Below are 16,793 nucleotides of genomic sequence, written 5' to 3' on the forward strand. Positions count from 1 at the left end.
TTTATTTGCACAGTTTTTTTTTTCATTGCAATGTCCTACACTTGCGGCAAGGGAAGAAACATAAAGCTAAGTTTTAATAACCGACCTGAACCTGGCTCCCCTTTTAAACTGCGAGCTGCTGCCAGATTAGGCACGCACTCCCACCCCCCCCCACCCCCCTACCAGTACTTAGTGTAAGTCCTTGGTCATTGTCCTAGCCCGCTGATTGTGCTCCTCCCTGCTTTCGGTGAACTGCCACTTGGGGTGTGACTAGTGCCATCAATACACCAGTCACCTCCCGTTGACACAAGAGGACCAATATCGCGCTCCTTAGTGCAGGTGCAGCGTTTGTTGTTGCCACTTGGTTTGCACCCGAAAAAGGGGGCGAGAGTGAATTTCCAGGTCAGTGTTCCGTTCCGACCTTCTTGATGTTGATGAGCATCATAACGTTTAGCCATTACCCATGTGACCGTGCCTTGCTATCCTGCATTAATGCACTTTCTCTGGCTGACACATCAAGGTGTTTTACCATCATTGGCAACTGAAATACTCTTTAATGCTGACTCTTGTAAAGCATTTTTCTTGCTTATGATATGGTAAGTTGATTTATTTTTTCTTGTGAATTTGTGTTGAGTCAATATATTAATTTCCAAATAACTGCCCCACCGCTCCATTTTATCAGTGTAGATGGGGTGGTGGGGACACGAAAATTGACATTGCCGGCTGCGGTTCTTCACATGAAGAGTGATCAATGTATGAAATTGGCTTCTGGGAAGTGAGGTAAAAACCCAGAAACATTTGGGTGTTTTAATGGGAGGACTACGGCATCTTTCTGGATGAATGAGCTAAGGTTGGCTAAATGGCCTTCGGTCCTCACCTTTCTTTATCTTGTGATCAAAGAATTTTCTTACAGTTCAGCATATGGAATGCTGCCATTTATGGTATTGAAATTTCTAAACTGAAAATTGCTGAAATAGCTCATTGAATCTATCCTGCCATGTTGCTATCGAACAGACAGGAAAGCTTTTGGGCGAGACTAAGGTGCACTGCTTGGGTCTGAGTGACGAGGAAATGTTAGAAAAATTTGGACTCTTCATCTTGCAAGGAGGTGAGTGACAGGGGGACCTTATAGAGGTACATATAATACTAAGTGGAAAGAAAAGCTACTAAGGTACCATGAACTATTTCATATTAAAGTACAATTACAGAACTGGGTACAAAGTGGTAAAAGGCAAGTTCTGGACTGATGCAAGTGATTAACCCCTGCAATTATCTTCGCGAAGCAAAACCTCTAACCTCATTAAAAGAGGTTGTCAGATGCTGTGATGAGACATAGGCTTCTATGAATGGATGAGCCAGAACCTCATCTTTTGTCAGTAAATCCATGTCAGCTATCATTTTAGTTACAGAGGCCTGGGATTTCCTCGAGCTGCTCCCACACGGCCATCTTAACTTTGCATGTACATGGCCAAGTTACGAGGGGCCAAATGGCCTACTCCTGCTCCTATATGTTCTTATGTTCTTAAGTGGCCAAATTATGACGTGGTATAGGAGCGACTCCGAGGACACTCTGGGCCCATATTTACTGCTCGTTTTTGTTGTTCTTGAGAGGTAAACTGGCAGGGTAGCATTTACTGGCCATCTCTAGTTGCCCTGAGGACATTAAGATTCAACCACAAAGTGTAGGCTGGAGTCACATGTTGGCCAAACATGGTAAGGGTGACAACTTCCCTTCAGTGAATGACGAAACCAGCTGAGGTATTATGACAATATCGCATCTTTCATGGTCATTTTTTTTCCCCCATACCTCACAATTGTTCAGATTTATTGAATTCAACCTTACAACTTGACAAGGCAAGATTTTAATTCACTATCCCTGGGTTGCTATGCTCGTACCATGCCGAATGTAATTTAAATTAATAGGTAGGTGGTATGACTATAGTGGTAGAATTTCTGTGATGGCTCTCCTGATAACTCATTGTAACTTCTGTGGGAAACCTGGAGAAATGGCACAAGTAATCATTTATACCGTTTCTCTGGGGTTTCTACTGATGGTCTGCCGAAGTTAAGGAGGAAGATCAGGAGAACTCCCTTGAAAATTCTAGCCCATGTTCTTTAAAGTAAATTAAGATACAACCATAAAAAGAATTAATTAAATAATTCAGATATGATTTGAAATTATACTTAGAGCATTCTCTTCTGATCTCTTCAGTAACCTGGAAGAAGATTTCCTCTACATGGCTTATGCTGACATTATGGCAAAGGTAATGATTGAATTACATTAATTAATGAGTTCTGTACAAATTATTTATATAAAAAATAAAAATCAATTCTTTTTATAGTAAAATAATTTGTATTGGATAAATCTTTCGAAGCTATGATGGGACGAACAAATGGTTTTAGGACAGAATTGTTGCTTTATTTTTCTTGTACAGTGGAAGAATTTGCAGTGGTTGACAATATATAATCTTGCACTAAGAGGGCCGACAGAATGGACCTGGTAGGAGGGAGGGGGGTGCGGGGGGCTGGTGGGAGGTTGGGAGGCGACCCTGGGGGGGGTAACTAGCAGTAGGCCAGACTACTTTTGTGGGGCCATGAGAAGAATAAGCAGCTGCAAGGAATTTCCCGGCCTAACTTTAAAAAAAAAACTTTTTCTTATCTTATTTTCTTTCTTTTTTGTGTCCTCAGTTTTTTGGGGGGGAATGGGAGCTCAGTATGTTGGAAAAACTATTTTCATTGGCTGAAAACCTGCTTGAAAGTGTGTTTTTTCAGCCAAGCAAGATTACAGATTTGGAAGAGTGAAATGGTTGGATCAGTGGCCCGGCACGCAAGAGGGGATGGCGGGCTACCTGTTGGCAGCCTGGCAGAACCAACGGTCGCCATTGTCGGGCCGACTCCAGAGTCGGCCGACAATTAAAGTAAGCTGGCGGCCGTGGTGCTAGGCCCTTCCCTTTAAGGGCGGATGCAGCGCCCCAGCCACCACAGCTGTGCGGCCCGCAAAGCTGTCGGTGTCAACGCCCGGCGCCGACCGCGCTCCCATGGGGCAATTCCCCCCACAGGGCGCAAGGGGGTCAATGCGAGGCGATAAGGGGTCGGCACGCACGGCGGTGACTTCCTCGCTGTGTGCGCAAAGCTGATTTTGGCCCCGGCATCCCGGAGGCAATTCCGGCAATTCGCCACCGACATTTGCCCCCGGCGCAAACCATTTAATCGTCTTGTTAGCACCAGCCAGAGGCGCTAACAGGCCTTTTTAAAAGGGGAAATTTCGACCCCTACACGTTTACCCCTTTATTGGACAAGATTGTTCAGCGTCCTGTTGACAGAAACTCAGTAACAAAACCTGCACTGGAAAACTTGAGGCTATTGAGTCGCAAATGAGATGTGGTTTGGAGCAAGAGAAATGAAATTGACAGAGTTGGGTCAGGTTTGAATTCGAGTTAAGAAATCATGCGTAAGGAACTATGGTAATAGCTGTTTAAAATGCCAGATGTGTTAAATTGAATCACAAATCAGTGAGGCATTTTAATGTTCTTTTCCTGCAGAGTTGTCATGTGGAAGAAGATGAGGATGGCGAGGAAGAAGTCAAAAGTTTTGAAGTAAGACTTTCCTCCATTAATCTCTCAGGCGCTACGTCTTAGAATAACTTTCAGTTTTTATGTCGAAACTAATTTTCTTTTGGAGACGTCCTTGCTTAATTCCAAGTGCTTTGAGCTTGCCTCCCTTTGAAGTGGCTGCTTATTTTAAGTTGGATGTGATGTTCAACTCCAGCAATGCGATCATGCACAATTAATTAATTATGAACAGCATTTGTTTGGCAGCTCAATGGCCACACATAGATTAAAGGTCCTAAGGATACATGCCCCCTCAGTAACAGAGATACTTTGGTTTATTCTTGAAATTAGATTACATCAATGCAGATTCTCAGATCTTTCACACTTCATTTTCCCAATCTAACCATCACTGGATACCAGTGAGGACCAGCCATAAAATCATCATACAGAGAGTAAATGGTAATAAGAATCAAACAAAGAGCCACAGAGTGTATCAGTTACTGGCTGAATCTCTGATAAAGTGTAATCTAATGCTGGTGTTCAGTAGAAATGTTCATGGTTTGCCTCCGAAGGTAATTGTAACCCAGCACATCTACAGTCCCTGTCGTTTAGTGTTCTTAAGGTTGCAGTGCCCCTTTTTGAACCACAAAGGATGGATTTCAAAACTGGATAAAAAATCAAATGGTGATTCCTTTTAGCATGATTTAACTTAATAAAATTTTTAATTTTGATCTTTGTAAAATCTGGCTACAGTTTATTGCGGCGATCAGTTGATAGTAGGCAGCTATTTTAGGATATCCTAGTGGCACTTTTAACATTTAGCAAGGAATTTAACATGCTCTTAAGTATTGATTGTCACAAAATACAGGCGTTGTCTCACTGATTAGCAACTTATATACAAAAGGTGAACAAGTAAACAAACAGAACACATCCATATAAGCCATTTCATCTACAAGAATAAATGAAGGCATGAAATAATGTTAATTTCTGTACCTATTGGCCCAGATTTTCCTGTCAGTAATAGTGAGGCTAACGATATTCACCGTTACTTATGTGCAAATCATACAGCAACCTCAGGCAAGGGCCGGGGTGTGCTTAAATGTGAAAATCCGTAAGTTGCTGTCCGAATTTCATCGCTCCACCGTTACCTTCACGAAAATGGCATCTCACATTCTGACTCACGATTCGAACACTGGGAAATTCCTGTACTTGCGCGGCAGGTCTGAACTAAACTCATTGCAGAAAGTTAGGGCTTGTCTTTTTCAGTCTAAGTACCTTTTTTAACGGTGAGATAAGTGTTAATTAATGCCAGTCAACCGCTCTGGCACTGAAAATTAAAGATTACAAGTATGGAACTCATTCATCCAGCTTTTAATTATTGGAGATTTTCTAAAATATAAATAACTTTTCTTATTTTTTACTTCTGTCTCTTTTCCCTCTCTCTTAATCCAATCTTTCTTTCCCTCTATTTATTCCTCTTTCGGTACCTGATTTGTCATTAAATTCACTATTCCAACTTACACTTCCTGGTTCAGAATCTGCACTGTTCATTTCACAGTCCTTTAATCAGATTGGTTAAGGAGATACACAGTTGCTTTCCCTGGTCACTCAAATCCCAGATGCCCTGTAGAGGGCGCCAGGCCATAAGAATATAAGAACATAAGAATTAGGAACAGGAGTAGGCCATCTAGCCCCTCGAGCCTGCTCCGCCATTCAAAAAGATCATGGTTGATCTGGCCGTGGACTCAGCTCCACTTACCCGCCCGCTCCACATACCCCTTAATTCCCTTATTGGTTAAAAATTTATCTATCTGTGATTTGAATACATTCAATGAGCTAGCCTCAACTGCTTCCCTGGGCAGAGAATTCCACAGATTCACAACCCTCTGGGAGAAGAAATTCCTTCTCAACTCGGTTTTAAATTGGCTCCCCCATATTTTGAGGCTGTGCCCCCTAGTTCTAGTCTCCCCGACTAGTGGAAACAACCTCTTTGCCTCTATCTTGTCTATCCCTTTCATTATTTTAAATGTTTCTATAAGATCACCCCTCATCCTTCTGAACTCCAACGAGTAAAGACCCAGTCTACTCAATCAGGCCACTTCCATCTCCCTCTTCCAACAACTTGCAGGGCAAAATATCATGGAGATTAAACCGGCTTGGGCAAGTCTAACTTACGGTGGGCACTGTTAATTGACTGGTTATGGGAATTTTTGTGCCATTAATTGCATAGCCTTTTTTTTTTATGATTGACAAAATGCAAGGCAACTGCCAAAACAGTAAGTTACAAGTCTCAGCAAGTTAACATGGTAAGATGCAAAATGGTGACCAGTGCTACACTCTACCCCTCCCCCCTCCCCCCCCCCCCAATTCACTGCCTAAAGTAAGAAAGGAAAATGTCATTTGTTTCCTTGCTGCTATAGCCAGAGCCTTTACAGTTGGGAAGTTGTACCTAGATGAGAGGGTGTAAAAATAACTTAAGGAAGAGAGGTTGTGAAAAATGCCAAATCCATCCTATTAAGGCCACAAAAGGAATGCAGCTTTAATAAAAACAAAGACTGGTGAACTGACAGCATTTTGTTTTCTTTCACTCTGTAGCTACTAAGGAAGAGGTTGAAAATGAAGGCAAAACTGTCAGATTTTGGCATGGCTAAGTGAAGCAAGGCTGCACTATTACTTTACGCCCCCACTTTAGATTTATCACCATCCTCTCCCAGACTAAGAGTTTTTGCGCTACGTGAAAATGACAAAAAACTGATTAATTTTGTTTTTGCAGCGTGATATAATCAAAGATTTACGAAACAAATTTGGCAGCTTCTGGGAAACGTCTCTGGTAAAACAAAAAAAACAAGAAAAGAAAGCAAACTAAAAACGCACTAATTGTTCTGTGTTAGTGTCATCTACAGTATTTCAAATACTTTTCATTTTGTTTTGAATCCATTACCTTGTTAATTTGTGTAATTTCTTGCTTTTTTTTATATATATATCCCCGTAAAAGCCTTCATTATTTTTAAACCTCTCATCTGAATTTTTGGTTCTTCCAACATGTTTCTCAGTAGTTCCAATAGAATATAAAACAGCAAAGCCAATTTCATAACGGGCTGCTTTTGTTGCTGCTGCTGCTCCTCATAAGCCACACATGTCTCCCAAAATTTCTTTTGTCTGGACATGATGCAGATTTAATTGTTTCACGCCCCATGTTCTCAGCTTTGAGCTGCGCCATTAAACGCCCAACACTGTTCTTGTTGTAGGGCTCTAAACTGTCTTCTGTTGGTACTCTTGTCCCATCCGAGCTGTGGTATCCTCTTTTTAGTTGACTTGCAAGCTTCGAATCTATCAGGAATTTGAATTTGTCGATCCACATTTGCCCCAGGGATTTTTTCAAGCCTGTTTCCATTCCGAGCTGCTGAAACTACCCGCTGTGGTGTTCCTCACAAGCACCCATTCACGGTGCGTTTGCCTGCTCGGGGATCTGCATTAGTCGTGGTTCAACTGACAAAAATACTGTTTTCAGGCACGCGTTGTGCATTTGTACCAGTCGGCTTCAACAACCGGCCAAGTGGTTGCATTTTTTATAATATGGGACAGTTTAGGAAATACCAGACCAATGAAATTTCGAGAATATTTGTGCCGTCTATCATCGATTTTCCAAATAATGAGAAATATCAATTATGCTCTATAAATAACCTAAAATATACTCCAAGCAGGCACTGAAAGTAGCTGTGAACCACAATGGGGTTGATGGAAACAGGCTTAAAAGCACAACAAATATTTTCTGACAATGTCATCCTACAGCAAGTTGCATTCTCTGAATACTCGTATTGTTGTACATCCCCCACAGAACCTGAAGGGAACGCCAGGTTCCTGCTCGAAAGGGCTTTATTTTGGATCCATTTTTTGCTTGCGTAATCTCCTCAAAAAAGGATACTTCATCTTTAAGATGGTTGAAGAAACCAGTAACATTATTCAAAAATGGTGGGGCAGATGTCTTGACATTTTTTTGTCAGCATCCTGCAAAGATGGACTCTATACAGGTAACAGAATAGTTGAAATTCCTCAATTTAGGCCTCAAATATGGACAGCTTGAGAAGTTAGCATAGAGCCCTAGGTTTAAAAACAAAAAATGTTCTTGTTGGAGAAAAGAAAATACTTTATTTACCTCCATTCAATTGCTTGGATTTTCTGTTTAGGAGAAAGAAATGGAAAAGCAAAAGCTTCTGTATCAGCAAGCAAGACTTCATGACCGAGGCGCTGCCGAAATGGTTCTGCAGATGATAAGTGCCAGCAAAGGTAAAGGAGCTAAGGGTTACACAGAGCTTCACTGCATAAAAAACAAAAGGACCTACCTCCAACCAGAGCTGTTCCGAGCACCCTATCTTCAAAAGGATATCAATGTATTGGTTTCAGGCTGTAAGTTATGAATGGAGATTCAGCGAATCGAACTTGCTTTCATTGAAGTCTGAGCATTTAAAATAAAAACATACATCATGTCTGCTCTGAGAGAAATGGATAATCTAGTTTTAAACTGTGACAAAAATGAAGAATTTTTATTTATGATTGAACTTGATAATGGCCTCCTTAATTGTGTTATAGTATGTAAGGGGGCTTCCCGCACAGAGATCGCATCCCAGTTTAACTTGATAGATTTATTGTTCTTGTATATCTTCTGCTGACTACCTTTACATTCAAAATTCATTTTTAGTTAAAACGTAGAATTCAAAAGAAACCATATCGTTGTAAGCAAGTTCTCCAAGATAAAATGAGTCAACATTTAGAGATGCATGGGATAATCTAGGACAGTGAGCATTTATGACAAATTTATGAGCTTTTTGAAGAAGTAGCTGATTGTATCGATAAAGGGAATAAAATAGCATTTGGGAAAATCCACCTGATCAGAACTCCTCCCCCTGCCTGGAAATCTCACCCCAGTAAAGATCGGGGCCAATATTGCGTCTGGTTCTCTGGCAGTCAGGTGGTTATTGTTCAAGGTACACTGTTCCCTGGCTCTTTCAAAGTGCTCTGTGCTGTTTCTTCCATGAAGAATGTATCATTCCCATCAGTGTGATGTGGGGTCCAAGAAATGGGATCTCTCTCAATCTTTTCTGATCCCTGCAGGCACTAAGCCCCATTGCGATTTGGTCATTGGGTTTAATGACCGAAGGATTTGGAAGAGCTTTATTCAGTATGCATGCTGCAAGAAAAATGAAAACAGCTTGGAAAGATGTCCTAAACTCCACGTGAAAATTCCACCAGTATCAGTTTTGTCCATTTAAACTCGGCATTAAAGTATGCTGGATGTGGAAGGAAAATCTTGAAGGGATATGATTATTCTTTTTTCTTTTGCAGTTTGTTTCTCAGTTTTTTTTGTTTATTCTCGTTCAGTTTTTTGGTGTTCCTTTTCTTGTTACCACAATTTTTCTGCCACCCAGAGCTGTGCCAGCCCCTTTATGGCATTTGGCAGCTAGATTTTCTTCTGCCCGTCCCTTTAAATAGCTGCAGCAGCACAGGATATTTCACTACTCCACTGGAGTGAGATCTCATCTGTAAGAGCATTCTACGTTGGGACCTTGCTCTGCCTAATGAAGTTAGATTGATCACAAAAGTCTTGGTGGGATTGGCCATTTATTTACAACATATCGTTGTTGCTATTTTACATTGTTTGAATCGACCAGCATTATAATGTACAATAACAAAGAGATCAAACATTTAGCATTTTTATTGATGCCAGATATAGATACAAGATTTGCTGCTTAAAATATTAGAATGATGCATCTAGAAATATGGATGGCAAAATTATTACGTTGTTTACTAGCAGACCCGTGTAATGTCTACAATTGTTTAAAATGGGTTTGTAAATAAGTGCATTTAACAATTACTTTTGTTTTTCTTAGGCGAAATGGGGCCAATGGTTGCATCCACGCTAAAGCTTGGGATTGCGATTCTAAATGGCGGGAACTCCACAGTTCAGCAGGTAAATCAGACTGAATTCAAAAGCAAGGGACTGATGATTAATCTATACCAGATGTTAGGTCATAATTGGAGTACAGAATTCAGTTTGAATGGATGACCTCACAATTACCTGTGGTGAAATCCATCTGCCAAAATTTTGCCCACTCACTTAATCTATCAATGTCTCTTTGTAATTTTATGCTCTTGGTCTACACTACTTACTATGCTACCAATCTTTGTGTCATCAGCAAACTTGGATATATGGCTTTCTATTGTGTCATCTAAGTCATTAATACATATAGTGAATAGTTGAGGCCCCAGCACAGATCCTTGTGGGACACCACTAGTCACTTCCTCCCAATCCGAGTACATACTCATTATCTCCACTCTATGTCTTCTACCACCTAATCAATCAACTAACAAGGTCAATAACTAGCCTTTAATTTCATGAGCTTTAATTTTATCTCACAGTCTCTTAGGTGGAACCTTATTGAATATCTTCTGGAAGTCCAGAAAACTACATCCACAGGCATTCCCCTATATGCGACTTCAGTTCCACAAAACATTCAATGAGTTTTGTTAGACATGACTTACCCTTTACACATGCATGTTGGCTCTTTTTAATTAGCTCAAATCTCTCTCAGTGCTCAGTCGCTCGGTCCTTAACTTTGGATTTCAAATAACTTCCCCACAACAGATGCTAGACTAACAGGTCTATAATTTTATGGTTTCTCTCTCTTGCCTTTCTTATATTTGCAGCTTTCCAATCTAAAGGGACAATTCCTGAATCGAAAGAGCTTTGGAAGATTATGTCTAAAGCAGCTATAATTTCCTCACCTACTTCTTTTAAAACCCGAGGGTAGAATCCATCAAGTTCTGGGGATTTGTCAATCTTTAGTTTCTAATAATAATAATTTTTATTTATATAGCGCCTTTAACGTAGTAAAACATCCCAAGGCGCTTCACAACAGTGTTGCAAGACAAAACCAATAAATTTGACAATTTGATACTGTTCTCTTGCTTCCGCTAACTTTAGTGAGCTCCAGTCTTGGATTCATTATTAGTTTTCTTGCAACGACAGATATATAAACTCTTCCTCTACTGTGAAGACTGACATAAGTTATTCAACAACTCTGTCATTTCCTTATTTCATTTGCAATATTGCTCACATCTGTACCAGCATGATGAGCCAAATGGACAAGAAATATATAAGACAGGCCACCAGAAATAATTATTTTCTTAGCATTGTCCTTTTGACTTTGCCTTGCTCAAATACAGTTATTTAATTGACACCGTGATTCATTATGTACTGGATAAGACAAGCTAAATCACGTTTGATGGTCCAAATGATGGTCTTGTTCCTAGTCTATTGTTTGAAGGTTGAAATTTACCTTTATCCTTCTTTCAAGTTAATTACTGTAATCCAGCTGTTCCTGGATGCTGTCACAAAATCTTTGCACCAAAAAGCTGCTTAATGATCTTTCACAATCATGTGAGCCAAGTATCTTTCAATATTAATGTACTTAACTTTCGCTGTTATTTTAACAGAGGTGATAACTCAATTGAAAATGAACATGTTAGTATTTGCCTTTAATTAGTGGAGAAAATGACTTCATATAAAAGTTTTAAGTGTTGAAGGTACCATTTGAAGAATTAAAACTCAATAAATGTATTGTTCTTTTATATCTTTTGCTGATTGTGGGCTAGAAATTCATCAGCTTTCCACCCATTTACCGCCATCTTTCATCGGATAAAATAATTTACTGCCGGTGGAAAATCCGCCAGCAGTAAAAAATACTGCCGGCCCTTTTTCTCACCGTTTTTATGATGTCAATCGGTGTGCAACGCCACAAATTGCCACCAGCGATAATTTTGTCAATACTGCCATTTTTACCGCTGGGCAAAAAAACCGCCGTGAAACCTGCTCGGACCCACAATGCACTCAGCAGTAATGACACCATTTTGAAAAACAGAGCAGAAGTTCAGTGCACAAAAGGATTTTGAGAGAAGGCTGCATTTTACACAGTGAGCTTTATGTGAGTTCATAGTTCGTTTTAAAGGCTATTTGAGGACATTGGAGGACATTTGAGGATATTTAAAAGAATGGGGCCTATGCTATCTCTGCCAATAATGCTGGCTACTTTTTCTATGCAGCATAGAGCTGGAAGAAGGCTTATTCAAGAACATTGTGAGCGTAATCAAAGAGCTCGCAGATGTATGAGGAGGAGGCCTTACCCCCACGAGCTTTCAGGGAAAAGCACTCATCCCGACAGCTCTCTGAGGCACAGTGCATTAGAAGGCTGCTCTTTTGCAAGAGGTGCTCATAGAGATATGTCAGCTCATAAAGGCAGACCTACAGCCCACCAGCACCAACAGGACTACACTGCCTGTCAAGGTGAAGGTGACTGCGGCACTTGCCTTCTATGCCTCCAGCTCCTTTCAGGCATCAGCGGGGGACATGTGCTGCATCTCCCAGCACGCTGCACATAGCTGCATTCGCCAGGTGACTACTGCATGATATGCATGCAGGATGGACTTTATAAACTTCCCAATGACCAGGGAGGCACAGAATGAGAGGGCTGTGGGTTTTGCACGAATTGCTGGCTTTCCCAAGGCTCAGGATACCATTGACTGTATGCACATCGCCTTTACTGGAGTCAGACGTTTACCGAAACCGAAAGGGATTCCATTCCCTGAACGTATAGATTGCCTGCGACCATATGCAGCTCATCATGGCAGTCAATGTCCAGTTTCCAGGGAGCATCCATGATGCTTCATCTTGCATGAGAGCATTGTCTCTGATCTGTTCTAGTGTCAGCCACAAGGCCACAGCTGGATGTTAGGCGACAAAGGTTACGGCCTCGCCACCTGCTCATGACGCCCCTCTGGAACCCTCAGACAGAAGCCGAGCATCGCTACAATAACAGCCATATAGCCACATGCAATATCATCGAAAATACAATTGGAGTGTTCAAGCAGCGCTTCTGATGCCTGGACCACTCTGGAGGCAGCCTGCAATACTCCCCTCAGCAGGTCGCTGAGTTCATTGTGGTGTGCTGCATGCTACACAACTTAGCCATCATGAGGGGCAGGAATTGCCACTAGGGATTGCAGGAGCACCTCAGGAGAGAGGGGAGAAGGAGGAGGAGGACAACAACGAGGAGGAGGACGAGGAGCCTGGCAATGAACCCATGTCACCACACCCACCACCATGACAAGGGAGGCCTCGTGGAGCTTTCGTCACTGTAAAAGTCTTATGTCAGCAGCTCATAAATCAAGACTTTGCTTGAACAGTGAAAGTTACGTTTCACCTTTGCCTGCCCATTCTATCCCACCATGTTGACCATTACCCCTCTTATTCTAAAAATGAGACACGACACAAGAATGGTTAAGTTGAACAAAAGGATTTATAAAACATTGTTACATTTTTGAAACATTTGAACATTGTTAAAAACTTTGTAAATTTTAATTTTGATAGTCAAATAAAACATTTTCTTCAAATAATTTGTAATGCTTTTATCAAATAACCGAAAACAAACAACAAAACAGCAACATCAACACCCCTCCCCCCCCTCCCCCGCACCAAACTTCTTTATAACTGCAGCCACCTCCCACACCCCCCCCCCCCAATTCACTTCCTCCCCCTACTCGAGTTGAGACCAGGATGTTGTTCTGCCTCTCCACTCACAGGTGCTGTCGGTCTGGGTGGTATGGCACTGGGGGCTGCAGTGCCAAAAATCGAGACCATCACTTGTCGCAGGGCATTAACAGCCTCGGTGTGCTCCCGGATCGCAGCAGCAATCTGCGACATGTCCGCAGCTTGTGTCCCAGATTGTGCGGCGATGTTGCCGGAAATGCCACCCAGGGTCTGGAGGAGCTCTCGACCGAGTTCAACACTCTCCCTTGACAGTCTCACATGTCCAGGTTTGCGTCTGAGTGACTTTCAGCAGACCGGCTTTGCCGACTCAACCTCCGCAGAGACGGCATACGGGGTCCAACCCTGGGGTTGCTTGCTGGACATGATTTGGACCCGATGCCTCGGATGGGACAAAGCCGAGGAAATTGTGGCCGCAGCTAAAAGATATGCTGCCTCCACCCCCTCCACCTCCAACCCCTCCTCCACCACCTCCTACACCCCCACTGACAACAACCCTCCCACCCCCTCCCGCAACAGCTTGAGCATGTTGTTCCTCCAATGGGTCCTCAGCATGCCCCTCATCTTCCTCTTCCTCTTGGACCCACACGTGATGGGCCGAGGTGGAGGCTTGCATGTGGCGATGAGGCCTATGCGACTCCTCATCTGCAAAATAAAAAACAACAGACAAGTGGTTAGCAGCAGGGGAGGGGGCAGGGTGACATGAGTATGGTCACATAGCGCAGGCTTATTTGAAGGACCACCACTATTGCATTATATGTCGTCGAGAGACACTACATGACATTACCTGAACCTGAGTCCGCAGACACTACATGACATGACCCCAACCCAGCCCGGGGATTTTGCAGGACTTACCCTCAGTTCCAACCATGGGATCAGCTCCCTCACGGGTAGTTAATCTTCCATGGGCACCAATCAGGGCTGTCACGCATTCCCCCAGAGGTGACGTGTTGGGTGGACCACCGCCTGTCTGTCGCTGTTCGCTCCGATTGTGAGCCAGCTTTTTCTGCAAAAATGAAAATAGCAATGGTTAACCGAATTGCCCTTCTGCTCTTGTGGCACACACACATAGCCATCAAAGCACTTATACTATACTGTATGCATTCAATACAGTCCTCTGTTTAATGGCCCTGGAAGCTGCACGTGGTCCATGAGGAAGTCATCGAAGTGCAGAAACATCATTTAAGATCTCAGAAAGCCATCTTAATAATGTGTAAAGATCATTCATGGCAAATAATGTGCAACACTAAGCCTACCTACAGCAACATGTGTCAGATTTACAATGTAACTAATCAAGACATGCATGAGTAAAAATATTATTTACACTCGCGACCCCGCAAAGGTCATTCCACCTCTTCCTGCATTGCTGGAAGTCCTTGGGTATATCATCTGCTGAGGATACCTCCTCAGCAATAACAGTCCATAACCTCCTTGCAACGTCTGGGGGTGGGGGCGGGGGGATGGGGGTTACTTCGACCCCTCCTACTAAACTCCCCCCTACTTTCTATGGCAGCCACAAGTGCCTCTTGGGCACCCAGACTGAACTTCCTGGCCCTCTGGCTGCTGAGATCGTCGTGCTGTATCTTCTCCTTTCTTTCAAAAATGGATGGCTGAGAGCTGGGTGTACTGCACAGGCGCACCCTGACCCTGACCAGAATCGCGGGAAAAAAATTGCGCATGCGCAGAAGGTCCGGTTTTTTTTCGGCACCCAAAATCCCATCGTGCTAGGCTTAAAAAAAACACCGCCGGTCACCATTTGACCAAGCTAGCTGCCTTCCATCATAGCGGTATTTCGACGGTAAAAACAAACTTGATCCTCAACTACCGCCAAAAAACAGGTGATAGCATTTTTTCATGAATTTCCAGCCCCGTACCTTTATATTCAAAATTCATTTTTTATTTAAAAAATGGATTTGGAAGAAACCAAATAGTTGTTATTAAGTTCTTCCAGATAAAGTTAGTCAGTATTTAAAGATACATGGGTAACATTTTGGTGAATAAGTTGTGCACTCCTTTCAAGGCCTTTCTAAGCTGCGGTGCCCAGAATTTACCACACGGGCTGCAACGGTTCAAGAAGGCGGCTTACCACCACCTTCTCGAGGGCAATTGGGGATGGGCAATAAATGCTGGCCTTGCCAACGATGCCCACATCCCATGAATGAATAAAATAAAAGAACTGTACTCAGTACCCCAGAGCACAATGACCCATTGACCCATTGACCCATAACATCTCCCACAGTAATTTCTACCTCTTGGAACATGGTGGACTATATCAGAAAATGGTATTTGCCATATATGAAAGTATAGCGTATATAGGTTAAAACTGCAACATGTAGCCCTTAATCCATTACATGAAGTCTGGTTTTCATGTTCTACAGAAAATGCTTGACTGTCTCAAAGAGAAGAAGGATGTGGGTTTCTTTCAGAGTCTTGCCGGTCTCATGCAATCTTGCAGGTAAGGATGCCGCCTGTCCTCCTCCAATTAATACTTTGTTCCATGTGAGGAGGATTTCAGCACGCATTAATGTAATGTTTTAAGTTTCTGATTATTGTATTCGGAGATACGGGGCAGGATTTTACCTTGGAGGCAGGAGTCGAGCAGGGAAGGCTTGAATGCGGTCAGGAAACCCAGGAGAATGGGTTCCCCTCAGGCCTGGCCGAATTTAATGGCAGGGCCTGATTAACATTTTGTTTCCCGCCTGCAGCCAGCATTATTGAGAGGCTGGCTGCCTGTTGGATGGGTAGCAGAGAGGAGGGAGGGAGGGACTGTAGATTGGGGAGGACGAGGTTGGAAGGCCAGGGATCGGAGGAGACTGGAGATCAGGGAGGGGCAGAAAGGCTGGGGATCGGAGGTGGCCAAGAGTCGGAAGGCCGAGGGGGGGGAGGGATGTCGGGGTGCTGGAGCCCGAGAATCGGAGGCCGGAGTTGGGGCCAGTGGGAAACAGTGGAGTGTCGTAGGTCTTCTGGTGGGAGATGGGAGGCTTCGTGAGGGGAAGTTGGAGGCCTTGGGGTGGAGGTCAGGGAGAGATTGGAAAGGTCCATGGGGTGTGCCTGATTGCCGTGGGTTGGGACAGCAGATCCAGCAGATAAGTAGAAAGGCACTCATCTCCTGGATCCAACAGTCCTCGACTTCCTCGTTCCCCAAGGCCCAGGAAACCCTGCCGTCCAGAGTTAAATTAAAAATGAGACACACAGCCTCATTATAATAGTTAAAGTGCCAATCCGCCTCCTGGGAGTGGGTTGGCCACACACCCCCTTGTCCTGCCTGTTGTGTATGGAGAAAGAGTCAGACTGAACACTGTGTGCTCAAAGTAAAGTGTGACCTTAATCTTTTATTGCAGGTCTTCAGAGTGCCTCTCCAACCTGTGAAGCCTTCTTAAATACCTGTGCTCCCAAGGGATTATGGAATCCCTTGGGACTCCGGGGAATGAGCCCTCTGGTGGCTGTACAGAGAAAATATAAGTCCACATATCTAACAACATTCCCTGCCAAAGTCTGTAGTGTAACTATTTACAATGTGAGTCGATCTGGGGCCCTTCTTGCCCTGGTTGATCGTCTTGATGTGAAAGCTGGTGTTGTTGAATCATTTGTTTGGCCCTCGCTGGGCTGCTATGCAGTTGGCCTTGCTGGGCTGCCTGGTGTGTTGGGCCCTGCAGGGCTGC

At 43.2% G+C, this 16,793-nt stretch overlaps 1 protein-coding gene across 1 annotated transcript in view; it reads left to right on the top strand.

The window, feature by feature from the left end:
• The window catches only part of ryr2a (ryanodine receptor 2a (cardiac)), a 924,147-nt gene that overhangs the window by 721,567 nt on the left and 185,787 nt on the right, over nt 1-16,793 (top strand). Inside the window, exons 78-82 of the mRNA XM_070890953.1 lie at nt 2,192-2,243; nt 3,522-3,575; nt 7,718-7,817; nt 9,419-9,498; nt 15,510-15,586. Of these exons, the coding sequence (XP_070747054.1) occupies nt 2,192-2,243; nt 3,522-3,575; nt 7,718-7,817; nt 9,419-9,498; nt 15,510-15,586 (363 nt within the window). The remainder of the gene's footprint in view (nt 1-2,191; nt 2,244-3,521; nt 3,576-7,717; nt 7,818-9,418; nt 9,499-15,509; nt 15,587-16,793) is intronic.

The sequence above is a fragment of the Pristiophorus japonicus genome, chromosome 9 (genome assembly GCF_044704955.1).
Source record: "Pristiophorus japonicus isolate sPriJap1 chromosome 9, sPriJap1.hap1, whole genome shotgun sequence".
Taxonomy (NCBI): Eukaryota; Metazoa; Chordata; class Chondrichthyes; family Pristiophoridae; genus Pristiophorus; species Pristiophorus japonicus.